Below are 25,660 nucleotides of genomic sequence, written 5' to 3' on the forward strand. Positions count from 1 at the left end.
TTGAGAACATGGCATGCAATATTACTAATATTAAACTTTGATATTTATTGATTTACAAAATAACCCGTGTGTTATTTGTATTACTAGATTTTAGTCTGTACAGCTGTACCGTGAAAACAAAGGGTTGAACGGTAACAAGCACGAAGGGGTTAATTCGCGCTAGCTTGAGGTAGGACGTGAACCAAGAGACGCCAGGTGTCGCCACATTGCAACACATACTGGACTCGGTCAAGCGATAATAATTCTCACGTGTCTCTGTCAAGCGGTAGTATGGCTTTAATTCACTGTACACGAGAGATTATCTAGGTTAAAGACACGCCGTTATGCTACATATTGCGTAATGCACGATGTGCAGCCAACCGAGTGAACAACTTTCTTCGGTGTTTCGTAAATAAACATCAAAGAAAGATGAAACTCCAGTTAGATCTATTTGCAGCAAACCGTTCGCTCCTGATGCTGTGCGTAAAAAAGCATGCACCGAGTTTAAACAAAAACTGTGACTACGATACTTTCTTTACGAGCTATTTATGCTTTTACGAACATGTATGAGACCACGCGTAGAGATTAAGCCAAAAGAGAAGGGTACAGTCAAGATCAAAAGTGGAATGCGTGACATACATTTGGCTAAGGGAGCAATTTTCACAGAAAGGCTATCAGAAAGTGGGATGCCAAGTCGTATGAAACTACAGATGAATGAAAGTTATCTCCAAAACGAAATTCTCCGTTAATATCACGGTCAAATACCGTGAATGCGGTCACTGAACTAGTTCCGTTTCGACCCTGACACTGCCATTGCCCCCAGGTCGCGATTTGTGTCAGAGGCTCAATATTGCCGCGATTTTATTTGCATGTAATTTACTCACCCCTTTCGCTGGACTCCATCTCTCAAAGGCTGCTGACACCGTGCTGTATGTACGGTACACGACACAAGTATCGAACAAGTACACGTGGAATATTACTTGTGGATTTCGGGCCGCTAGCTCAAAATTCACCACGATATAAACATGGCCGGTCGCTCTCTTGTCACAATTACCATGAGGTCGTTGAACTTTTCCGAAACCACGAGACAACTTCGTTGAACATTCACACTGTATATTCTTTTTTCAAACGTACACGAAAAATGGTAAAATAGCCAAGCTAAGTGCGTACCGCCTAAAAATAGATTGTGAATTCGGCGATTGTTTTGACTAACAATCTGATTCGCAACCTACTCAGAGGTGGCGCTAAACGTTCGAACCTGGCTCCTGTTATAGCGCTAAAGATGAATTTTATCTTAATTGTTAAATATAAACAAACAAACACCAATGAATCTTTATATATAATTATTAAAAAACGAATCCAATCCTTTCTTTATTTTATAACCTCTCTTTATCATTTCTCGTGATTTATTCATATATTAAATGTAATATGTGTACTAAACAAGATAATGAAATATACTCACTTTTTCTATCATGTAGTCCAAGGTATACATTTATTAGCACCTCAATAACAAAAACTCCAATCAGTAAAAATGTACCAATCAGTAGGATGTTTCTTTCGTTAAATCAGCTTGCATTCGCCAGAGGGTATCGTGTTCATTAGAACCCGAAGCCATAACCTAAAAAAATGTATACAGTGTTAGTATAAATATCTTGATATTGACACCGAGTAATTTTATTCCGCGTATATATTCATTAATGGCTGGGGGTGATATAAAGTTTAATTTACGAAACCTAGATTTTCCGTATTGTGCTACGGAAGCATTGTGCAGAATCGGTAAGACGCTGGTTAATTGAGGTTATTCTTAAACCTAGAAACATATTTTAATTTTATTATTATATTTAAAGAAGTACTATGCGGCAAATCCGGGAAACAGATGGATTTACAACTGGATTTAATATCCGAATTCGTGTTCGGAGAAATAGAAAGGCGGAAGAAACGCAACATGACACTAGCGATACAAGAATTGCAATTAATAGAAGTTCTGAGCGACTTTTTCCAAAGTCCTGGAGGAATGCCCGCCGTACGGAACGCAATATTTTTATCTCTTTTCCCTGCAGATAGTCCCAGATATAAAATTTTAGGCAATTTAGTATCTTTATCTATTGCCACCCAAAATAAAGCAATCTTGAACGCAACCGGAATTTGGATGCAACAGTTAGGCTCTACTTCTCCGCAAAGCGTAGGATTAGCAAGGCACGTACTTAACGACTATTTTGTCCTTACGCCAAAATCTATCGACAAGTTGATGCAGCTTCCTGTTCTCGCATCACATTTCACTGCCAACTTACTGACAGCAATAGGCGAGGTTTATGAGGATAAAGATCCACCTACAGAATTGCTCAGGTTAATTGGAGAATGGATAGATGAAAATCCAGGTCTTCTGTTAACTCCTTTAATGGATAATCCTGCTTTACCAACTGGTGGCATTCCAATGACACCGATAACACCCATAGCAGGTTTATTCAGGTAAATTAAACAAGACTTTTATGAAATATATCTTAAAATGTTCATCTGAATAGTATCGTTTTTTCATCAGGTGGTGTATTTTATCTCCTCTACGTGTTAATACCATAGAAAATGCGGAGAATTCTGAAGAACAAAAAAAACTTTATTCTAAAATTCAACAACTACTAATGGATTCAGTATTAAGATTGAAGAATAGTAGAAACAATAAACATGCTATATCAGCGCAGCACTTCGCAGCTACTACTCGAACTTTGACTACTAGTTTACAGTCTCAAGTAAACGTCAGTTCAACTCTACACGATTTAGCTATGGCACGACTTGCACAGGCCGTTAGCGCAGCAATGTCCGCAAATTGCATTTATGGTAACAAACGTATGTATTGTTATAATTATAAAAAATATATATAAAAAATTATAATTACAACGTGTAATTTTCTGTTTTTGTTACAGAAGAATTATTAGCTTTGTTGCAACCTTTATCGTACCAACATTTCTTAATCGAATGGACATTACAAACCTATGCATCTAAAGCTACTTAATTACATTGTATTATGGTAATATTGTATTTTATGTTTGAACTGTACATAATGTATAACAGTATACATGACTGAATCATAGCTGTAAATATAAACAAAATTTTTAAGATCTAATAAATATTTATTTCGTGTTAAAATTGTCAACTTAATAAGGATACAAAATTAAAAAGGCCTAAAAGTTCTTTTAGATTTTAAACTTTGTAACCTTTGTTTATCTAACTCGAACTTTTTCCTTAACTCTGCCAAGTCTGCAAACAAAAATATAATAAACCTTAAATGACTGAATTCTGTGCAAGCTAAACACCGTGAGGTAAAACTTACTTTGTTTTTTACTCTCACGAATTTGGAAAGTATAAAAGTTAAGCAATTGCTTTTTCTTATTTCTCTGCTCTTCCTTATGTTGTACTTTATTGATAGTAGACTCTTTTCTAGAGAGAGCATATTCTCCTCTCTTCTTGCGTGCACTTACAGTTACCCAACCATCATTATCCTCAGCTTCTTCTTCCATAGCCTTTTCGTTTGCTTTTTTCTCAGCCATCTTTTTATCATAATCCAACATATAGTCTTCAATTTCCTTCTTCAGTTTTTCTTCATCACATATTGACTCATTGTATTCTTTACACCACTCTAATTATCAAAATAATTAAAGCATATTCTACAAGACTAAATGAAGAAGAATGCTGGAAAAACTTACTTGCTAAACCTGTTAAGCAAACATTATTTTTTCTATTTAATGATATCATATAGTTTGCAGGAAGTTCTAATGCCTTTTCTAGTGTAGTTTCTTTTTCAAAAACTACATATGCTGTTTTAAACCCTTTTGACGTTACAAAGAAAACATTGGTAACATTTCCACAAATTTGGCTAAACGCTTTCTGTAATGCTTTAGGTGTAACGTAAGGTGGTACATTTAGAACAAATAATGTTCTTCCTTTTGGATGTTCTGGTAACTGATTTCTGATGGAATGCTCTTTAAGAAACAATTGATGTTTGTCTGTGTTCTTTCTATTAAATTGAATCCATAATGCTAAAAATTGAGTAATCAAATAGATACTTATTTATGAGAGTAAATAGTCTAATTAAAATAACACATAAAGTACGACGTAATTACTTCTGAAACCCTTAAGGTTTTGTTTCTCACTCTTCATGATCATATCGTAATTAATAACCTGTCTTTAAGTCAGTAATAACACGTGCGTTAAGTCATACGCATAAACTCATTCAAAACACCGATGAAACGTATATATCAATCAAGTATATTTTTGTTCAAACATTATAAATGAATAACTTTTATTCGTAAACAATTTAATGAAACTAAAATATAATAATTATTACAAGGAGAATTGACAGCTAGTCTTCCCTGGTCTTCCCGCCGCGGAAAGAGTGCCGAAGTAGTGGGGGAGCATCCCATATATATACCTAACGCGACCCAACATTTACGTTTACGCGCGAGAATTTGAATTGATATTTAAGTTATTCATATTTTGTAATTATATACCAAATTTTATAACATTTAATAGTTAAAAATGATTGTATTTTGTTTCTAAATCATTTTTAATATAAATATTGTCAAAATTAAGACTAGATAAGCCTACTTTGCTTGATATCTATACATATGTGTATTCAAATCCACTACTTTACTATATTTCAATGCTATACAATTGTAAGTAAATGTCAGGGTCATATAACGCACATACTAATACGATATAATACTTCTGGCGCTTCGAAATAATAATTCAAATATTACTGAAATTTCCACAATTTATTATAATTACTAATTTCCTTGGTTTTTAATAAATTATTTATCCAGTTTATATATTAAAACCATAATTTATACTATAAATAAAATCAATGTGTAAATTTATACTTTTAACAGGCAGGGTAATATTGATCATGAAAAACAGCAGGTAGCAGGTAACATGTAATAGATCTGTAGATATCATTCCAGTTCAAAGAAATTGCCCGATCGTGCGTTAACTATGGTTAACGTATCATTCTTTTTTTGCATTATATTATTGTTTTTATTAACAAATTCAGAAAGCAAAATTCTTCGGGGCCACCTTGTAACACGTGAAGTACTATAAATATTCTTTTCGAACTTTTACACCTATTCTTAAGTTATATTACATGTTCTTATATATATACTCACCCTGCTGCATTAACTATAAATAATAAGCTGAATGTGCATTACAAAACCGATTTTTTCAGAACTGGGCATTTTTAGCGAGATTTTGTTTTTTAACGGAACAAGGCACATTTCGGTATGAATTTGAATTAGGAGGTGATGAAAAAAATTTGAAATTATTATTATATTATGACGCCCCTGATCAATGGCCAAGCGTTTATCCTTCAAACAAAACATGTATCGAAAAGGAAGCTTTGCTTTGGGACGGAATTGGTCAAATAGTACCATTATCGTTATCAACGTCTGAACAATCCGGATGTGTCCAAGAAGACACAATAACACGATGTTCTAGCTATCGCAGGTTTCGATCATCTCGTCCGAGATGGTGGTTTATTGCTTTAGCAGATTGTTCATCGAAAAACGGATTAAATGTTTCATATTGGATATCGCTAACAAATGCGCCACATGGCAATTTTTGGAAAGAACACTTCTCAGCAGATGAATTCTGCAAGTAACTTTACCTCGATTTAGAGTAAATTGATATTGTTTAATTGAATCTATTTTCGTTTCAGATATATTACCAGAATTGATAATAATTGCTTGCATTTATATAGTACTTGTCATCCTAAGTTTTTATGCAGCCATGCAATTGCGAGCAAGAAGACTATTACATGTATCTTACAAATTATTCATGGCTTCTTTGCTTTGTCAATTGGTGGGGATTCTATTTGAAATTTATAGTTACATAAATCTTGGATTAAGAGGAACATCAACGAATAATGCTTCTTTGTTGGGTCAACTTTTAGAAGCATGTTCTGATATTTTATATACTTTGCTTATGTTATTACTTGCACTTGGTTTCACAGTAACTAAAAGTGTTTTAAAACCCAAACAAATTCGATGGCTTATATGTTTTATTTGCCTTGTTTCTTTCTGTCAGTTGTCATTATATATTTATCAGTCGGATGTGTTTGATCCTGGATTAGTACTATACATTTATGAATCACCACCAGGTTATGGACTAATAATATTAAAATTGATTGCATGGATTGTATTTTCCCTTTGTTGTTTTAAAACCGTTAGGAAAATGTCAACAAAGCTTCATTTTTACGGTTCATTATTTTCATTGGGATCAACATGGTTTTTGTGTCATCCATTAACGGTATATGTAATAAATATACATTTGATTTAATAACATAGAATCATATTTAAAACCACTTGTAAATAATGCTCTTGTACTTCTGCAAATATATAAAAAATATTTATAATCTTGTAGGTGCTCTGCATCACTTTGTTAGTAGATGAATGGATAAGAGAAAGTGTTGCTAAAGGATGTTCATTGTGGATTGTTTTTCTGGGACATATAATATTTTTATACATCACTAGACCATCTATGGCTAACAAGCGTTTTCCATTTCATATTAGGACATGTCAAGTGATGCCAATTGCTGGTGATGGCCAAGACCATAGTTATGAACCTCGTGTTAGAACAGCAGGTTCTGCGTTCACTATATCCCATCTACCTCCACCTACTTTGCAATCTTAATAATAAGCATACTCTAAAATAAGTGATAATATATGTAAGTAAAACGAAATAATGATCCTATTTTTACTGTTATTTTTAACATTTATAACTAAGAAAGGGCACATTCTGTGAAGGTACAGTTAGTCAATAAGGAATTAAATATTAATTTTATACGCTGTACCCATGCCATTATCATCTTATTCTTCTTAGAATAATATTTACAATAATCAACTTACATAATTTTTTATATCACGTGTAGGATTTATCTGAGAATTTAAAACCATAACGATTATCAATCACATGAACCATCCAGCCAACCATCTTTCCACCTTTGGTTAACAAGTTTGCAATCAAACAGAGGTTTCCCAAGCCTTTTGTTTACCCCGTTATGAATGTTACAAAGCCATTGACTTAACTTTTCCTGCGAATCTGTTTGAGGTGGATACTGTTTTATTTGCTCTTGTAAATCTTCTGCACATACATAGCATGGATAAAACTTAGAAAATATTTTAAAAAATGTTTTCATATCTGATTTCTGTTCATCACTTGGATTATCAGGATAATATGCTGCCATGGTATGTAGAAATGACCATGTTCTTGAACCTAATTCGTCCTTATCCAATGGGCAATCACGTCTAGTATTATTTACAGCTTGATCTTTCTTTTTACTTTCCTCAGATTCCTGATATGAATGAAATATGTAAAAATACATATAATTTGCATTCTTTAGAAGAATTTACTACCTATTTTTTGGAAGTTACTTAATATTTACTATAAGGTGTACAACCAATGTGTGTAATAGTTTATACAATGATGCAATACTTTTTAACATGTACAATACTGTTGTACTTTTATTCTTATATATCATTTACTTACAAAAATAAAAGTTTATACAGTATATCCCTACCTTTGTGGATTCATAAGTTTTCTTTTGACTTTTTGCCCATGTCTTAAAGTCTGTACATGCACGACAAGGTTTCTCGTGAGACATTCTGTTATCATAAACACTGTATTCATTCGTAAGAACCTTTAAGAACTGTTATATATAAGTAATAATGAGTCCACGTGGATTGTAACCTGTTTTGCAATATTATAATTTGCGAATATATGTATAAATATTATGCATTGTATCAAATTTGTATGGGGTAAGAATTATTTATTGGATCAGTTGTGTTACGGAAATTCGCTATCCTTTTCCTTCATATACCAAGCAATTTTTCTTTGAATACGTATCAATACGTAAAACAGATATTCATCACAAACCTTTTAGAAAACGATACTGTCAGCGTTATCTAGCAGTGAACAGAGGAAGGACGATATATATAAAAATGTCAGTTCAATTGATACAGTAGGATGTGACACAAAAATGGTAAAGAGCTTTCACAGGGGCTTTTGGTCTCACCGTTCTAGAGACTCCAAGAATAAAAAAAAGCGCGATTAGTTTACATTATATTTCATTAATGATGATATTCGTATTTTCGTATGCATTAGAATTAATAATATGACTTAAATAACAGTATTAACATATATTTAGTCTTTCAAAAGTAAAACGAAAACTGAAAAGCGCCTTGGTACCGGCATTTTATTTGCCGCCAGGTACAGCCGGCGGTATCGTTTCAAAACTTCAAAACTATTTAAAAATGAGAGATGTATAAAACTAAAACTTCCCCGCTTTTCTGATTCCTAAATTTTCTAATTTATTATATTTTTATTTTTTCTTTAACATTGTACATGTGTACCTGTTTTAATCGGATAACACTTGAAGTTATTGATCAAATATAGAAACTCGGAAAGCATGCGCACTTTACTTACTCACGGATTATAAGAGAATGTTGTCCTCTAACGTTATACAAATTTGTATTCATCTTTTTACGATCCTGTATTGTGTGGCTGGTGAAATTTTATTGAACAAAAATGAAAAACGCGCCAGCTTTAGAAACAATTATCAAATGTGTTTCGAGAGTTTCAATGTCCTCGAAAATAAAATTATTCGAACTCAGGAATCTCGGGACATGGGTGCTAAGTACTTGAAAGAAATGGATGTTAATTCCAGAAGCGAATGCTTACGATTCTGTTGTGATACAAAAAATTGTGACGTGTTTATTTTCGAAGAAAAGGTATACCCATTTTTCTTTTAAGCATTAATTATAAATGCAATATTCAGATCTTAATTTCCTAATTATCTATATTCTACTTATGATACATTAATTGCATCTCCATTTAGAAACCTGGAAGTTGTTACCTTTTCCAATGTGGGCCATCGCACGATTTCAAATGTAAATTTACCAATCATGCTAATTACAGTAGTGCAATACACACCAATTACAACAGTGAAGGCAATGCACAACTTGAACAAGAGATTCGAATTTCTCAACAAGAACACGAATTGAAATCCCTCAGGTGAGCATGCATATACAATATTTTTAATCATTCAGTAAAAAACGATAACATTATTCATACCACAGAAAATTAGGAGACATAGCACCAGCAGAATATTCATTCACAGAACCCCCTATCAAATTAATTGCAACTTTAGCACCAAAGCTATCGTTAACAACAACTCCACCTATTAAGCAAGGTATTTAAAAATTGAAACAATGTCCTAAAAAACATCAGATGTATATTAATATATTGTATATATTAGGTTGCAGGCCTAATCAATACAAATGCCGATCTTCTGGAGAGTGTATAGCAGTATATAATGTATGCGATGGCATTCCACAATGTGCAGATGAATCTGATGAAGCAGCAGACGAATGTCCTACAGAGAAACCAACGATTTCTCCTATAATTCAAGGACCCCAACCACCTCCACCACCTTTACCTATCGACAACATAAAATATCAACAAATGGTTGATCAACATAAATTTCCTGTTCCCCAATATGCCCATCCAGAAGTTAATTCTTGGATGTTACCTAATTCAGACCAACAAATGATTCCAAGACCCATTTCATACCCAGCGCAGCAAATGGAAATACTTCCAATACATAAAGGTTACGGTGCCCCAGGATACCAATGGAATCTTCAACCTATCTACGATCAAAACAAGGACATGTATAATCCTATTAATTCTTTTCATGAACAGAGCAACTTGAATCGTTATGAACGTAGGTAGCATATTTAAAAACGACACTAATTTATATCATATAATAATCTGTTGAACTCCTTGTTTCTAGATCAGCCACATAGTTTTAATCATAAGGGGTCAAGTGTTATAGGAGAAAAAGAGACAGATGGGTAAGATTCTTAAATACAGAAAAACGCTAAGTAGTTCAACTTTAAATTTCTTAAATGTTTTGTTAGGGGTGCGTATTTAGATGAAAGACCTCCATACATCTCACATTTTGGATCATCAAATAGAGGACCATGGCAAAATACACAAATTTTTCCATCTCCGTCCCCAATACCGAACTTGCCACCAAAGCAAATTGATGAATTAGAAAATAACGTCGCGAGTACAGTAACACCTCCTTGCGATGTAAGTTTATTTTCACTTCATAAATTTCCTTTATACAATGGAGCTATTATTGCAGATATCGAGTGAGCAAAGATACATATCAAAAAGCAAGGAAGTGAAAAAGACTACTCAACAAGGAGAGAAGCATGCTGCCCATGAAAAAGAAATCGATCAAAATGACGCTAAACAAAATACATTAAAAATCGAAACACCAAAATTAAATCATGCAAACGGAAAAGAGCCGAAAGGTACATTGATGAACAATATTTTCCTAAAAATATTTCTCACCAATTATGTTACTTTATTTATATTTCTTTTATATAGAACATAAAAGTGTAATAGTTATCAAAGACCACAGCAGAGAGCATGGTAGGAATACTATAATAGCGGATCATTTGAAGCAACCCAACGAAATCGAGGTTTTAAAACCCAGAGGAGCTGTTATATCATTAGCTTTAGGACTTACGATAACAGCAATTACAGCTACATTGATAGCTTGCCGTTTAAGAGTTGTTCGAAGACGCGGAAGACGGCATGGACCATACGCTCATGACGCGGATTATTTAGTAAATGGAATGTATCTTTAAGTAAGTACGAATTTCTTTAATCCAGAAGAGTTTGGTCATATTTTCATACAACTTGAAATAATAAAGAATGTTATATTTTAATTATCTTATTTCAACATTAAACGAAAAATGTATGTTTCAAACGTATCGATAAATTTTATGTAAGCATAATTGTATTAAACTTATTTATGGTTTAAGACAAGTAAGAGTTACCAATTTGTAACAAAACTATATTTATATATCATTTTTACAACCATATAATACATATAGGTCTGTGTAATTATTGATAATAGAATAATTTTCAAGATTGTAATAACTAACTATACTATAAAATTGTTGTTTTTTTACCTGGATCGTATCAAAAATTAGACATGAAGAATTTTCTAATATGTCCTAATTTATGACAGCATAATTACATGAGAAACGATGCTCAGTTTATGTGAATATATGTTTTTAGATGAATACGTATGATGTATATACACGAATCTGACTGATCTATATAATTCAGGATAAATATAGATATAAAATTGTTGTACAGTGGAATCTGTATCCATCGTTCTTGAAAGGATCTATCAACCTAAACGATGAATGAGGGAAAATCATAGATACGGGAATGTACAACGACGGAAATGGATGGAATAAACGGCACATAAGGGAAAACGATTATTCGAGAAACGATCGATCAAGATTTCACTGTATTATTACAATCGTGTTATGTGCGTAAGCATTTTTATGCTGAATATAGTATTGTTTCTAAAGACACAGTATTTTCAATTCAACCAAACCCAATAATTCTTGTAAAATGTTAATGAATTAATGGAAGCATTTAAATTATCAACCTCTTAAATAATGAGTTTTTATTTTAAATTATTATTACCTTTTGTTCAAACAGTCTTATTTTTGTTTTGTTTTTTATTGGAAAATATAGCAAAGTAAAAATAAAAATAATTTCAAGTAGTGGTTTATACCATTACTTATACCATAACAATAACAAAAAAATCAAGATGTTTATAAATGAAACTGCGTATTTGTTCAAAATGAAATAAAAATATTGTTTATTTTATAACTACTGTCTGCCAGTAGCTGCTGCATATTGCTGTGCCTGTATAAATTCGGGGTAATCAATGTACCCGTCATTATTAGTATCATCCATAGAAAGAATTGGATCTATTAAAGTAACCAACTCTTCGTCTTTGAATAATTTCTCGCGTACTTCTTTGTTACCTTGTTCTAAATACAAGGAAGTAGTTATATTCATGCTTTTTCAAGTACTTAATGCTAAATCTTGAATAACAGGAGATCGGTTAATACATACCATGCCAATGAATCAAGGATTTTATAAGTTCACAACCATCTAACTTATTATTATTGTCTGCATCGTGCATCTTGAAATAATGAAACTGTAATTCTTGCTCTGTCATTTTACTAGTATCCATTGGAACTTCCATATGTTCAGCAATATGACTGTACAAACAAGAAAATAATTAATAAACAATTTTAAACATTCAGCATTAATGCATTTAACTTTCTAGAACATACGCTTTTTCATTAACTATATTGGCAGCATTAAGTATAGGTTGAGAATGATCATGATGATGTCCTGATTGAACTGGTACTTGAGGAGGTTGCATATGTTGTTGCTGCTGCTGTTGTTGCTGGTGCTGCTGCTGATGTTGTTGTTGTTGTTGTTGTTGTTGAACTGGGACTTGATGCATAGGTACTTGTGCTGGTACTTGTTGATACTTTATAAATTATAACATAAATATTTATGAACAATGTAATACATTCAGTGTTAATAGGTATAACAATAATAAATTTCTTATAACATTGTGGAACTACCTGTTGTTGTGGAACTTGTTGTGGCATTTGATGATGTACTTGTTGAACAGGCTAAAACAAAGTGAATACATACTAATCTATGAATGAAACTATCATTGAAATGATGTATTCCATGAATTTTAAGAGTATCATTTTCATATTCCTTGATAATAATTACAAACAAGTTGAAAAACTTTATATTATGACCTAATGTAATAGCAACCATATGGTTGATTATCTTCAAGAGAAAACATACTTGTTGATAATGTTGAGGTGATACACCAGGCGGAACTCTTTGTACCTGAGCATTTACATATTTACAACTAAATGATCCAATTATAAATACCCAGAAAGTCCAATTCATTTTGAAATATTCTGTAATAAATGCACATATATAATTACAAATTTGAAATAGATGAACAATACATTTGTATTATTTTTTCTGATACTGTGTTACATTTCTAATTATGAAAGCAACAATATTTAAACACAACATACCTTGTTTATGTTAAGGGATATACACAAAAACTGACAATGTATTCATTGGTAAGACTGAATACCAAGTTGTATATTTGAGGTTATGTCACAAAAAATCATGTAGACTGACGTGGACAGGCATTGCAAATTGCAAGCATTGCTTTGAGAGGTATTTCAAACTAGAGGGTTAACAATCACATGAATTGTGAACAAAGCAATTACTAAATTTTCATAAATCTGACTGTATAAGAATAAAAATTTGAATTAAAAGCATTTAATATGATTCCATTAATTCGTATAGAAATAGTTTTATAAATTAAAAATAAGTTTAGAGATCAAATTTTACTTAGCAACTTAAGAAACCCTAGATGAGGAACATTCAGCCAAAAAATATGTAAAATGCATTATATAACTGTAGATTATAAAGCAATTATTAAATTCAAGTAATATATTATTATTGTACAAATATACTCTTTATTGATATATCCTAACATTGGTTTTAATTTTTTGAATGCCTAGGGTAAATATTCGGAACCTTATGTGTGAGTCCTTTTTCATTTTTAATTAAAATTGAGTAAATATAAATGTCACTTTATAGATGACTCATAACATAGATTTTTCAAGTAACGCGTTGAATATTTTTTTTATAATTTAATAACAAATAAGTAATATCGAGATTCTTATCAATGACTTTAACCCGCCGTTGTAAAGTTCATGTTTTTACAATGGCGGAAATATGCTACTAAACCTGTTACCATATCGTTGATGCGACTTTACTGTTTTGAAAAGGTATTAATATTAATTTGTTGCTATATTGCAGCAAAGAAAAATACGTTATTAATAAGTTATTTCTAAATTTAAAGGATTAGAAAAATCTAATCGCGTTGAGAGGTAAACTTCAATCCTGTCCACTTTGTTGACCTGAATTTAATTTTCTAAATCACGAAATCATGAAATTTATTTCATTGATATTATTTTTTTGGAACTTTTAGAAAATTGAATAATAAATGGAAAAATGCCTCAGATACCAAAACATAGGAAAATTAAAAGAGTTACAGTGCTCACTAAAAAGACACAGTTTCTAAGAAATTATCTAAAACTTAAATCTTATAATCCATGTAAGTTTTAAACAAATTTAATTAAATTAGTGCTATAAATATCATGTAGTTTGAAAGTACTAAAATAAAATTTGTATTTTACAGTGTGTGAAAAATTAAGAAGTAATAATTACTCATTAGCAAAAGCATTATCTAAAGAAAAAGAAAAGACTCAGTTATTGTTTTCTCAAAATGTTGCTTTGGTTGCTGAGGTACAAGATTTAGGTTCAGCATGTAGCAAAAGCAGTGTAAGTTTACTTTATATAAAGAATAATCATCATATTACATAATGTATGAAAATATATATTTTAGGCTGTAATATCAAATGTTTTAAAAAATGCTAAAGATATGCTTACAATGATAGTAACAATGACTGGTTACTTAACTAATACCATTTCAACGTGTCAAGAATTTGTAGCATCTTCTCCTGCAAATTTACGAATGTCTTCTAATTCTACTGGAAGTAAGATATATTACATATTGTTTTGTATATTCATGTGCTTATTCTTAAATATCACTTTTAACAGCAGCAAGTATTTTAGGAGATGGAAGTAGAAGATTATCCCCGAAAGCTCCAACTAAAGGAGTTGTGAAGCCTATGGTGAGCGGTCACACCATTACAAAACCTACCATTAATTTAAGTAGGGTAAATATGCAACATATTAATAATTCCTCAAGCTTAAGTATAATACAAGAGGTAACATCACCCCCTGGAAATCGAGAATCAAACAGTCCAAGGTCTTCTGGTCATGTAACTATGAGGCAACGTAGAAATGTATATATTTTATTAAAATATGGAAGTTATTATATTTGGAACATTAGATGTTGTATCTAAAACGATTGAACGTTATAGGAAGACGCCCGCGTATATCGAATGCCTGAAAGATTAAAGGTTGCTTCACCAAGACTTAGTGGTATGATAATTCACTTTTATTAATGTAATTGTGAACGTAATGCAAACTAGTTCCATATCGTAATTCGAATTTACAGATGAAAGCGAACGACGACTAAGTAAAAGAAGTAACAGACGTTCTGGAAGAATATCTGGAAGACTATCAGGAAGCCTTTCGAAATCGAGAAAATTATCCGTGGGTAATAGTACTCCTAACAGTACTCGTACTCGTAACAGCATCGAAAATTTTGAAAATATAGGAAACCCTAGAGTAAAACTTAACGATGTATCAAAGTTATTGCAAAATTCTCAAAGTATTAACATTCGAATGGTTTGTGTCAATAAATCTTTTTTTCTTTGAAAGCGTAATCAAATTCACTTTCGCATTAACTGAATTTATTTACTCTATAGTTGACGGAGAATCGAAATAGTGAAGAAAATGATACTTTAGAGAATAACGACAGTGTAAATCTAGAAGATTCTCAAACAAACAGCGAAACACCAGAATCGTCACCTGATAATTCAAAAAATAATAGTAATAAAACTATTGGAAACGAAAATAAGGAAATTTGTAATAACAAAGATGGTACTTCAAAGACGCAAGAAAATATTAATAGAACACTAATTCCATCGGATTTGGAGGATCCTCTCGAAGGACCAAGTTGGTTATTTAATAATTCTTCTTCCGTGCCTTCAATCAAGTATAACATACAACATACGTTTCATTCGTTTGGAAATAAGGACAAAAAGACTGACGAAGTAAATATTTCTAATAATGATAGTATGGATATAACTTTAAAAGCAACTGAATTAAGTGATTCCTCGGATAATGAAAACAGTATGCAGGAAATTTCGCGGTTATCACTAACGAACAAACGGGAAAGGTATAATTTAAAAAAAGATAAAGAAATAAATAATGAAAATGAATACCAAGTTGTTCAACGGAATATAAACAACGATACTTTTGATAATACAACTTCGACTGATTTAACGATTACAAACGAGGACGAATATAAATTAGAAAATGAAGCCGCAGTAAATTTTTCAAATTTTGTTACGCAAAGGCGAGTTTGTTTAAAAGACGAGGAAGAAGATGATTTTACCTTAATGTACATGCGAGAACCGAACATGAATTTTGATATAAGCGATTTAAAATTACCAGTTTTAGAACAATCAGCACTGAAGCCAATTGTTCCGGTTGAACCAGAACCGGAAATAACCACTAGTATTAAGTTAATGCCTCAAATTGGTCCTCTTCCATCTGCTTCGAACGATAGTTTAAACGAATCTATATTTGATCGATCAACAGTAAAACTGCCGGTATTGAATGACAATGAGAATAAAAAAAAAAAGAAGATGAAAGTCAAGAATCGAACTTCAAGGGAGTCTTCTGAGTTTGTTGAAAGTACACCGCCAGGTGACGGGAAGAGTACTACGAAGAAAAAAAGTAAATCCGTAAATAAAGATCCAAGTGCCGCTAAAGTAGTGTTACAAAAATTGAACGAGTACGATGTTAAATCTAGAACACCTTCTCCTGAGGTATCACTTTCTCAAGATTCTGCTAAATCTTTGTAAGTATGGAGCAATTATTATGACATCTAATGTCATTTATTATCCACATTCAATTATGATTATTTTATTTATAGAAGTCCGTATTCGAGAATGGAGAACTCGAGTGATTCAGAAAACAGTAATACAAGTATAAACAGTATGTATGCATTGAATCGCCCTAGACGAAAAAGAGCTCCGACTGTACTTTATGAACCAAGTTTAAAATCGTGAGTAGTTTATTTTCTGTTTAATTACAGCTATAACTTAATTTAATGAATCATAACCGATACTTTGTTTCTTAGGAAATTACGAAGGAATTAATGTACCACGAATGATGATTAAAGATACGTTATGTGTTTTTGAAACACATTTCATAATGTACATAAAGTGTCAATTCATGTGACAAATAAATACATCCGCAAGAATACAGGAATTAAAACAATTTAATTGTGGGAATATAATCATAATATAAATTACATTTGTTTTATAAACTGTTCAGCTTCCATTGTTGCGCACATTTTTGTTATATTCACTGTTAATTATTTACAGGAGATCGACATGTCTTATTATGATCATCTTTCTAATAATTTGGCTTCCTTTAGTAGTATTGTTCGTACATTGTACTTTTTGTATCCTTAACTAATGTTATAACGAATAAATACAAATTTGTAAACCTTTAATATCTCTTTAAATCATATTTTTCATTTAATTGAGAAAAAAGCGCGGTTCTTTAGGCGTTTGATAATAATTTGAAGAATGATTTGAAAATGATCGATCTTTGCTATTGCACTCAGAGAGGTCGCTTCAGTGCATAAATAAAAAAAGGTTAGGTCTCAAGCAAGAGGTGTTATGTATAATGGATTTAACCTTCTCTATCCCCGGCTGACATGCCTATAGTATGGCCAGCGTAGAGGCGGAAATTAATTATGTTTGTTCAATTTCAAGATGAAAAAAAGTAGCTGGCATCGCTTCGCCCACACGAGCAAACAATTAATGCCTGATTTTACCTGATAGTTCATCAGTTTAATGAAATTTCTAACTGCTAGGGTGGGACGATCATCCCCATCTACTCCCACTTTCTGAATTTACCCCTGAATGAAGCTGGTAATGACGAAAAGAAAAGAAATAATGCTTCTCGGTTGTAGAATAATTGGAAACTACATTATTTCTGAGAAACTTAATTGAATAGCTACCTGATATCAATTCTAAGGCGTGGGTGTACATACGCGGAACTTTCTGTAACTAAAAGTCTAAACTTGAGGTCAACGCTTAATTTGCATAACAAATATACGTGTATTATGAAGTTGTTTTCGTGTTCGTTGTTTCGTATTGCTGATCCTATGACGTACCAAGAAATAAAGAAAGAAAAGAGAAACAGTTAGGTGTCTGAAAGTAAATCTATAATAATCCTGGCGATGTATAGTACGAAATAAATACATCCTACGATACAATAGGAACGAATAATTTATACTGCAATATAAAATGTAATAAATCTCTTTTACTATGGAAAGTAAGACCATGAATCATACTAATCTTGATGTTTTTGGTACCAGGAAACTTTATCACTTCGTAAACAAATTACCTGAGGAAGGTTAATGACACCCCGAGGGAAGTAAACATTTTACCTGCTCAAAGGGGCGGTTATCAAACCTTATAATCGTACAAGTAGTACCTACTTCGATGGTTTCTACTACTTCTGAAATACGTTGATTTTAATTATTAAAAAACATAGGGGCTAATTTTAATTAACAAACATCGTCGAACCCTAGTTACAGAATTCCAATGAATTAACATTAATTAAGATTGCGGAACACTTTTGCTTGAGATACGACTAGTCAATTACAAGCATTATGCAGTGAATGCAAGATAGCGCGAAACAATCGTGATTGGTGTATTGACTTATAGCTCGTCGATACGAGTTTATGTAATGGATGTGTGTATTAGCGTATTCGTTCATGCGAGCATCGTTACAGTATATAGTTAGAATCTTAAAGCGTAAAGCAATAGAATCACTCCAATAAACCCCGATATCTTTTACAAGCTCTCTTACTTTCGTTTCGTGGAAAGCATTGCGTCGCTAAAAAAAAAAAAAAAAAAAAGAAAGAAGAAAAAAATAAAGAGAACGAAACGTTAAATCAGTCTGCAACTATCAACAGTTGTTGAATACGAAATACGAAACGAGCTGGTATCGTAACACGCGCTGCGAGAACGTGAAAAACACCCACTAGCGTGGGAGTGGAATAGTAAACTTAAAAAAAAAAAGCTTCTGTACTAGCTGAACTCGTTGCGATTTAGAACGCATACTAACTCCACGAAGTAGCACATATGAACGATAGTTTAGCCATCTGTTGTTCAATAGCGCTCGTATTATTTATGCAACATTATAGAGCACCGTTATTATCGAGGCTCGAAAATAACGCGAATTTCAACAAGTAAAAGTTGTGTCTTTAACGCGCGTACCGGGTGTTCAAACTCTCCCTCCATGCTGACAATAGAGCAACGATGCGCATGCGTCGGCCATTTCCTAGTAGCGCCGATTGTTGAGCCAATGAGGAGTGGCCAGTGACGCCACTGTCAACCAATCGGATTGGCTGTCAGTGACGACTTTGCTATTTTTAGTGGACGTGAGTCACGGGATATAAGGCAGTACGTTTAGTTGGGTGTTCACAAGTTGCCGAGACATCGTGCTGTGCGGCTGAGTGACATCCGCATTCGACGTACGTTGCAGACTGTTCTAGAGGTGCACACGCGCAGAACATCACGTTCGTCGGATTGCGTGTCGTGAGTCATTGTTGTGTTGACAGTTGAACCAGGTCGGTCCTCGTGTCACCGTCGGCCACCTAACAGGCGTACAGGCAGGTCGGATTTTTGTACGCGACGCGTTTTATACGAGTCACCGCGCAGTAGTAGTGGTCGAAACACACCTTTTTGCGTCTCAACTACGAACCGATATCGCGAGACGATAAAATACGCCGCGTGTGTCGTAAACGGAGTTGGGTGCTTTCGAAGTGGAGTTGGAACAATCGGCTGGCGAGCCACTATCATAAGAGTGCAATAAAATAAACGAGCCAGCTTAAATGAATTTCTAAACTCGGCCGCGCATGGTTATGTAACAGTAGTGAAAAACTAGACACGGGAGTGTTTGGTGATAAAGAGAAACATTTTGAGCTAAGACTGTGTAAGAAGCGACGGTAGAGTCAGTAAGACTGCTCTCCAGTCGCACCAGGCTCTTTTCCTATACGAGACAGAAGCTAAACTTTTAGTTGGCCACGCAGTCAGTTCCGCGGCATCGATGGTGCGAAGTTCGACGACAATGGAGCAGACGTTCTACGAGGAGACGAGCGTCTACGGCGTGGTGAATCGCGAGAACAACGTGGGCCAATTGAAGCGTAATCTTACATTAGACCTGAATGGATGTCAGAGACAGGGCCCGCAGGCGAAGAGGCCACGACTCGGACCTCTGCCACCAGCGCTTAACAACGTGGCACCTATTTTAAGCTCACCGGACTTGAACATGTTGAAACTGGGCTCGCCGGAACTGGAGAAATTCATCATCGCTCAGCAAGATAGCCTCGTAACGAATTTACCAACGCCCACGCAGATCTTGTTCCCTAAGGCGGTCACCGAGGCGCAAGAATTGTACGCGCGTGGTTTCGTCGAGGCTTTGAACGAGCTCCATCATTCGGACAGTTCGCAAGAACCTGGTAGTATTCATGGAGCAACGTACACGACTCTGGAACCACCTAGCAGCGTGCAGAGTACGGAATCGTCGGTTAGCCAAGGTCTAATGCAGATCAAGGATGAACCACAAACGGTACCTAGCGTGTCGAGTTCGCCACCAATGTCACCGATCGACATGGAGAACCAGGAGAGGATCAAGCTGGAGAGGAAACGTCAGAGGAACCGCGTGGCAGCGTCCAAGTGTCGCCGACGCAAATTGGAGCGCATCTCCAGGCTCGAGGACAAGGTTAAACTACTCAAGGGCGAGAACACGGAATTAAGCGCCGTGGTGCATAAGTTAAAGGAGCACGTGTGTCGATTGAAGGAGCAGGTGATGGACCACGTGCATTCGGGTTGCCAGATCATGGCCGTGTCCGGTCAATTCTGAACCGACGACACCTCCCTGATGGGACTCTCCAACGTGTATTGTTTTATTGGACGATGACCCATACTTCTGACCGAAAGGGAAAATCCCCTGCCAGAGGAAGCTTCCATGGGAATCGGTGTCGTCGCCCATCGAAAAAAACGTCGTTTTCATTTCACGGCCTCCTCGTTTCCGGGATAAAGAAGGACAGTGAACATGTGTAACGGCGTGAGAGAAACAGGGAGTGCCTTGATGTGCCGTCGCGAGATAAAGATGTAAGCGCTTTCCAAAAAGGACACGAAATATGTATAAAATACCATCTGTATCTGTGTGGGGGCTCGTTCACGCACGTGAAATGCGTGCCGTGTGTGTGTGTGTTGGAGGGCGATCGTGAGAGAGAAAGGAAAGGACGAAAGACCAGGATAGAGATAGGTAGAGAGAGGGGGAGCACCTTGAACAGTGCATTGAAAAGGGAGGAGTAGGGGCGTAGAAGAGCGACGAGGATCGACGAAGAAAAGGAGAGAGTGGGTGGGACTTGGCGGAGGAGAGAGGGACCTTGCCGCGCGGCCATTTTGGAGAACCGCGAGTACTGGCGGGAGATTCGAATCTCCCGGCCATTAGAATCTTTCCATTCTAATAATGTATATTCGCCGAGGGGGGGAAAAATTTGCTGCGACGTTCGATCTGGTCTCGATTCGTTGTTTTTGCAGGCTCGATCGCGCCGTTCTTTCTTTCATTTTTCTCTCGAGGAGAATAATAATACCTCTTTGCATTCTTTGTAATCGATCCACGTAGATTGTGATCGCTTGCGTTGTTTCTTTTTCTTTTTTAACGAACGCGTGCTATTAGTGAGTAAGATCGTCGTTAATCGCGAGAACTTCCGAATCGTAATTCGATTCGAGGATCGATTTGGAACGATCCTTGTTTGTTCAGGATTTCGTGGCAATCTTGTTTTCTTTTTTTCTTTTTAACGTTCAACACGTTCGCGAGACACGAGATACTTTTTCATCGTTTCTTTCCATCTTTCTTCTTTGTCTCATCGAACAGCAATTTTTAATCGAATCAAAAGAAGCTTCTCTCGAAGAAGACTCGTAGATTGTATGTAAATAAAAGATACGCTATCCACGTATTCACGCGCAAGAGTAACAACTAAAATTAGGCTAATTGTAAGATCCATTCGGTAGGGACGAATGTGTCGAATGCGTGAACAAAAAGAGGCGAGATAAACAACCGAGAAACAAAGTGCTTTCGTATCGATTGCAATCGATAGTAACAGTGCTGTTTTTCTGTTTTCTTTTTTTTTTCCGGTGCGTATAGGACAAATCAACAACGAGGATTACGATCGTTGTAAGGTGCTGTTCAGTTTCTTTTATGATACTCTGGTACTTGTTTTGAAATTGAAAAACGGCGAGCTTACGAGATTCTTCGATTGCAATCGATCTTTCAGGGTTGAAACCCTCGTTGAACCCCCGTTCTTTTTTATTTTATAATAGGACAACCATTGTTTTAAGGCTGTACAAAATAGGGTAACGTTTGGAGGAATTGCGGGCGTTCAGGTCACCGTTTCGGATTAGATCTTTAATTTTTTTGCGTTTCGATGCATCCCTGAAGAAATTCTAACACCCTATGAATGTCGTGTCTAACAGCTTATCGACGAGGCGACGAATGACAATTCTCTATTTTTGAAATTTTATAAAATCTATGCGCAGCCTTTTGCAGCGAAAGAAAAAAATATTTTGAAATTCACCTAAAAATTAATTAGCGTAATCCGTGCAGATAAGGTGTTAAGATGTCGACTCTCCGCGATAAGAATACCCCAAATCTTTCCCTTACGTTTATATTCGTAGCTTTTAAGACGGTATCTGCACGTAACAAGTCGTGTTCCCCATTTTTGTCGTTCTTTCTTCACGGTTCCCCGATATCTTTCATCGCCTCGGAACCTTCTTTTCGTCATATGTGCATCTAGTCTTGTCCAGTATGCCCTCGTAACTTATGCACACCGCGTGCTACGTGCAGATCCGCATAAAATGTACACATACACACACACGATTCGATTGTGTTACCACATGCGACGACAAGATGCATTTAAGGGAAACAGAAAGGATATTGAAAGGGGGGTTCTTTTGTTCGGATACGTTCAAGGAATACCGAACGATTCATTATTTTCTTTGCTTTCTTTTTTTAATAAAAGCAGCACGTGGTAACAGAATCGTACAGGTTCACCGTAGTGCCATTAAGCACGGAATCACCGTAATAAGGAAAATTAAAAATCGCGCTACCTTTTTCGAGGAAAATATTTTTTTAGAGATAGGTTTTCAACCCTTTGCGGTCCAAATTGTGCTTCCCAATTGTTAGAATATCTTGTGAAATTGAACAATTCTGACTGACATCGTTAAGAATATTTATTAATGAAATTTTCTCTCTTGATTTCTATTTTTTAATTCTTTGACTAGGTTCGTAATCCTCGTTGCAATCAACGCGTGTTAACTGAAAGTTGTTTTAAATATGTTTGATTCGTTAGCAAAGTTTGATCTAACGTATAGAATAAATGGTCCGCAAAAGGTTAATTGATAAACTCGATGTAACTCGAGGAGATTGCGATTCGAGGAAAGAAGAGAATTAATTGATACGCTATTTTTGGACACTCGTATAAGGGATCATCGGAACGATCGGTTCAAACGAAGGGAAGAATGCAATATTAAAGAAACTTCTTTTTTTTTTTTTTTTTATAATTTTGCTACAGAATTGATCTATCGCTTCCCCTCCTTTGACAAACGACTTTCGACACATAATTTGACAATTTCTAACGCGTCTACAGGATGTAATTTAACACATCGACGCCATATTTATATGGAATGAAATTTTATTATTTTGCGTGAAAAATCGTCTAAAGTAATATTATTCTATTGGAAAATTTCAAGAGTTCCGAAATATAATTTTTCAACGCTTCAACGATTGATTACAAATTATCTTTTATTTATTCCTCTACGAATCTTCTTTTTTATTGTATTATTGCCAATCGTCATTGAAGCGTTTGTCGAATGTTAAATTTCACCCTGTACATTAATCTCTGTTAACATTATAATTATAAGTTACGTTTTCTCTTGCTTAAAGCCACGTTTCTTTTTCTTTAATTTATTCTGAGATCATATTCGTTGTATTACGAGTGAGTTCCCTCGATGAAAGGTCTCTTCGGCGTAGATTTTTTTTGTAGTATTCGAAAGCTTTTTACCTGGTAGAAGATGAAGAAAGTAAGACATAGAGAGAAGAAGGTAAAAAGGAGAGAATTTCGCAAGTCTCCTTTGTACCTTTTTTTCCCCGGAGGTCTTTTGTGATGGAAATACAATGAAGTAGAAAGAAATTATGAATCTTAGAGACGTTTCTTCGTCTCGGGAATCAGCCATCACGTACGGCGTGCCTTTTTCTCAAAGTAATAAAAAAAATAATAATCAAAAGGAAAGGAGATACCGAATCGACAAAGATTTCAAGTTCTTCTCGAACTTCACGATCTTCCCTTTTGTTCTTCATTTTTCTTTAAGGGAGAATCGCGACGGTTCGGACACTTGTTATCGCGAAATTTTTGATCTTTCTTTTAACGGTTAAGAGTTTGCGAAGAGACGATATTATTAGGTCGTTCCATAAACGATTAACTTTTATCTCCACACTTTTTCAAGAAATTTTTGTGCAATCCTTCAGGCAAATTTCCAGCATAGAAAATTGTTAATAGGAAATTCAGAGAAATAGAAGCGAGGAAAATATTATTTATGGAATGATTTAATAATGATATGCCAGTTAATTGGTAAGCGAGAAAAGCGATGGCACAAAAAAAAAGTATGAAAGTAAAGCAAGAAACCACAATGTGATTTAGTCAGTAAGCGAAAACCCCAATATATATATATATAAATAAATAAATAATAGTGATAACGGTGATAATGACACGACGATATGCACCGCATATATAGAGTTATATGTAACCCTATACATGAAGAGTAAATATTGCTATTTGTAATGTAATAATATTACGAAGATAAATATATATATATATATTTATATGTATGTATATAAATATATAAGCGTAGATATATATTTGTATATGTACATATTCAGGCGTATATAAACATATGTATATGTTATATATACAAACGAAAGCGGAGAAATCTTTTTTTACGAATAATTTTATTTTTGAATGAAATACGATGAAAAAATAAAATTTCACTATATTAAACGTAACTTGTAGCGATTCTTCTTCGATACCTTACCCCACCTTTGTTTTCTCATATGAAAAATTTATTTATTAAGCAGTCGAAATTACGTAACGCATTTCCGATTTTATATTTCGTGGCCAATGGAACGAATTCCGGTACTCTCGCAGGGCTCTCTCGAGGAGAGAAACCGGAATTCCAGTTGGAACTCGCGTATCCCATCGCGAGCCGCGTTAATTATCGCAATTGGCTAATTGGCTCAATTGGGAAAGTTCTCGGTAGGAATTAAGATCGGTGCAACGGCTATCGTAAATTTCTGCGGTTAGTTCGCGAGCGGATTACAGCAACGCTTTCACAAATCTCGATGTAAAATCAAAAAAATTGACCAATGTTCGTTCGCGTGAATAATTTCAACCCGAACGATTAGAAATGAAACACTTTTTTTTTTCGATCGCTAATGAAATTGAATTATCTTTTCGAATGTTTATCACTCGTGCCTGGAGGAGGACAATTAATCAAACGCACGGACGATATCTTTTCAATCGTACGAAATACTTGAACAAACATCGCGTTCCAAGTAATTCCATGATTTATGGAAAGCGTTATATTAATAGTCAATTACAATGTTGCCTTTATCGGTTGATTCAGGCCCTGTTCGAGTCGTTCATCTCCATAGATCTTTCAGGAATAACGCGGCTCGTAAACGAACGCTCAGAATATGAGAAACGAGCGTGTACGTATGAGGCTCATGAATAATTCATGGCAATCGGTCTTGCGTTTGTATCCTTCGTCCGTGTTCGCTCGATTGAAGTTAAATTTCTACCACGGGTACCGCGTGTTTTTCTTGCAAACTTGTTTTCCACCTTCTTCTAAAAAAATTG

At 34.6% G+C, this 25,660-nt stretch overlaps 9 protein-coding genes across 16 annotated transcripts in view; 5 read left to right on the plus strand and 4 right to left on the minus strand.

The window, feature by feature from the left end:
- The window catches only part of LOC114875378 (retinoic acid receptor RXR-alpha-A), a 45,247-nt gene extending 43,723 nt beyond the window's left edge, over positions 1-1,524 (minus strand). Inside the window, exon 1 of one of the 2 annotated variants that reach the window (XM_029185584.2) lies at positions 1,442-1,524. Coding sequence is in view for 1 of the 2 variants with exons in the window: in XM_029185583.2 (XP_029041416.1) it covers positions 864-882 (19 nt within the window). In the remaining variant the exon portion in view is untranslated. Of the gene's footprint in view, positions 1-863; positions 1,175-1,441 lie in introns of those variants that run through there. The other variant, XM_029185583.2, reaches the window with a different exon arrangement.
- Positions 1,525-1,560: 36 nt separating this feature from the next.
- On the plus strand, positions 1,561-3,120 carry LOC114875380 (uncharacterized protein C7orf26 homolog). The gene is made up of 4 exons (XM_029185585.2): positions 1,561-1,755; positions 1,827-2,448; positions 2,519-2,820; positions 2,898-3,120. The coding sequence occupies exons 1-4, from the start codon at positions 1,677-1,679 to the stop codon at positions 2,984-2,986; spliced, it is 1,092 nt and encodes a 363-aa protein (XP_029041418.1). The 5' UTR covers positions 1,561-1,676; the 3' UTR covers positions 2,987-3,120.
- A 19-nt stretch (positions 3,121-3,139) lies between these two features.
- On the minus strand, positions 3,140-4,370 carry LOC114875382 (ribosomal RNA-processing protein 7 homolog A). The gene is made up of 4 exons (XM_029185588.2): positions 4,095-4,370; positions 3,678-4,010; positions 3,305-3,610; positions 3,140-3,231 (listed from the first exon to the last, which is right to left on the minus strand). The coding sequence occupies exons 1-4, from the start codon at positions 4,135-4,137 to the stop codon at positions 3,146-3,148; spliced, it is 768 nt and encodes a 255-aa protein (XP_029041421.2). The 5' UTR covers positions 4,138-4,370; the 3' UTR covers positions 3,140-3,145.
- A 192-nt stretch (positions 4,371-4,562) lies between these two features.
- LOC114875413 (transmembrane protein 145-like) lies at positions 4,563-6,981 on the plus strand. Of its 3 annotated transcripts, XM_046286482.1 has the most exons (5): positions 4,563-5,058; positions 5,192-5,615; positions 5,681-6,270; positions 6,385-6,688; positions 6,893-6,981. In XM_046286482.1, exons 1-4 carry the CDS (start codon positions 4,963-4,965, stop codon positions 6,652-6,654), a joined length of 1,380 nt encoding a protein of 459 aa, XP_046142438.1. In that variant the 5' UTR covers positions 4,563-4,962; the 3' UTR covers positions 6,655-6,688; positions 6,893-6,981. The 3 variants fall into 3 exon arrangements, with proteins under 3 accessions (XP_046142438.1, XP_046142437.1, XP_029041491.1); XM_046286481.1 differs by lacking the exon at positions 6,893-6,981 and having other exon boundaries at positions 6,385-6,811; XM_029185658.2 differs by lacking the exon at positions 6,893-6,981 and having other exon boundaries at positions 4,563-4,864; positions 6,385-6,811.
- Positions 6,278-7,885, minus strand: LOC114875387 (FAD-linked sulfhydryl oxidase ALR). 3 transcript variants are annotated; one of them, XR_003789247.2, is made up of 3 exons: positions 7,541-7,885; positions 6,870-7,315; positions 6,278-6,349 (listed from the first exon to the last, which is right to left on the minus strand). XR_003789247.2 is itself a non-coding variant. In XM_029185598.2 (2 exons), exons 1-2 carry the CDS (start codon positions 7,622-7,624, stop codon positions 6,926-6,928), a joined length of 474 nt encoding a protein of 157 aa, XP_029041431.1. In that variant the 5' UTR covers positions 7,625-7,885; the 3' UTR covers positions 6,800-6,925. The 3 variants fall into 3 exon arrangements, 1 of the variants encoding a protein (XP_029041431.1); XR_003789248.2 differs by lacking the exon at positions 6,278-6,349 and adding an exon at positions 6,578-6,667; XM_029185598.2 differs by lacking the exon at positions 6,278-6,349 and having other exon boundaries at positions 6,800-7,315.
- A 138-nt stretch (positions 7,886-8,023) lies between these two features.
- On the plus strand, positions 8,024-11,418 carry LOC114875376. The gene is made up of 9 exons (XM_029185576.2): positions 8,024-8,750; positions 8,858-9,033; positions 9,099-9,211; positions 9,278-9,742; positions 9,812-9,872; positions 9,939-10,113; positions 10,169-10,340; positions 10,417-10,679; positions 11,116-11,418. Exons 1-8 carry the CDS (start codon positions 8,463-8,465, stop codon positions 10,677-10,679), a joined length of 1,713 nt encoding a protein of 570 aa, XP_029041409.2. The 5' UTR covers positions 8,024-8,462; the 3' UTR covers positions 11,116-11,418.
- Positions 11,419-11,552: 134 nt separating this feature from the next.
- Positions 11,553-13,087, minus strand: LOC114875385 (multiple coagulation factor deficiency protein 2 homolog). The gene is made up of 6 exons (XM_029185596.2): positions 12,975-13,087; positions 12,733-12,851; positions 12,498-12,548; positions 12,198-12,400; positions 11,974-12,122; positions 11,553-11,888 (listed from the first exon to the last, which is right to left on the minus strand). Exons 2-6 carry the CDS (start codon positions 12,838-12,840, stop codon positions 11,725-11,727), a joined length of 675 nt encoding a protein of 224 aa, XP_029041429.2. The 5' UTR covers positions 12,841-12,851; positions 12,975-13,087; the 3' UTR covers positions 11,553-11,724.
- Positions 13,088-13,685: 598 nt separating this feature from the next.
- Positions 13,686-17,173, plus strand: LOC114875371 (MATH and LRR domain-containing protein PFE0570w-like). Of its 3 annotated transcripts, XM_029185565.2 has the most exons (11): positions 13,686-13,742; positions 13,817-13,844; positions 13,946-14,071; positions 14,156-14,298; positions 14,363-14,513; positions 14,578-14,825; positions 14,904-14,964; positions 15,041-15,273; positions 15,354-16,513; positions 16,589-16,720; positions 16,796-17,173. In XM_029185565.2, the coding sequence occupies exons 3-11, from the start codon at positions 13,969-13,971 to the stop codon at positions 16,812-16,814; spliced, it is 2,250 nt and encodes a 749-aa protein (XP_029041398.2). In that variant the 5' UTR covers positions 13,686-13,742; positions 13,817-13,844; positions 13,946-13,968; the 3' UTR covers positions 16,815-17,173. The 3 variants fall into 3 exon arrangements, with proteins under 3 accessions (XP_029041398.2, XP_029041400.2, XP_029041401.2); XM_029185567.2 differs by having other exon boundaries at positions 13,690-13,844; positions 14,581-14,825; XM_029185568.2 differs by having other exon boundaries at positions 13,691-13,844; positions 14,593-14,825.
- A 1,967-nt stretch (positions 17,174-19,140) lies between these two features.
- LOC114875381 (transcription factor AP-1) lies at positions 19,141-24,807 on the plus strand. The gene has a single exon (XM_029185587.2). The coding sequence runs from the start codon at positions 19,786-19,788 to the stop codon at positions 20,599-20,601; it is 816 nt and encodes a 271-aa protein (XP_029041420.1). The 5' UTR covers positions 19,141-19,785; the 3' UTR covers positions 20,602-24,807.
- Positions 24,808-25,660: the final 853 nt, after the last annotated feature.

The sequence above is a fragment of the Osmia bicornis genome, chromosome 7 (assembly GCF_907164935.1).
Source record: "Osmia bicornis bicornis chromosome 7, iOsmBic2.1, whole genome shotgun sequence".
Classification (NCBI taxonomy): domain Eukaryota; kingdom Metazoa; phylum Arthropoda; class Insecta; order Hymenoptera; family Megachilidae; genus Osmia; species Osmia bicornis.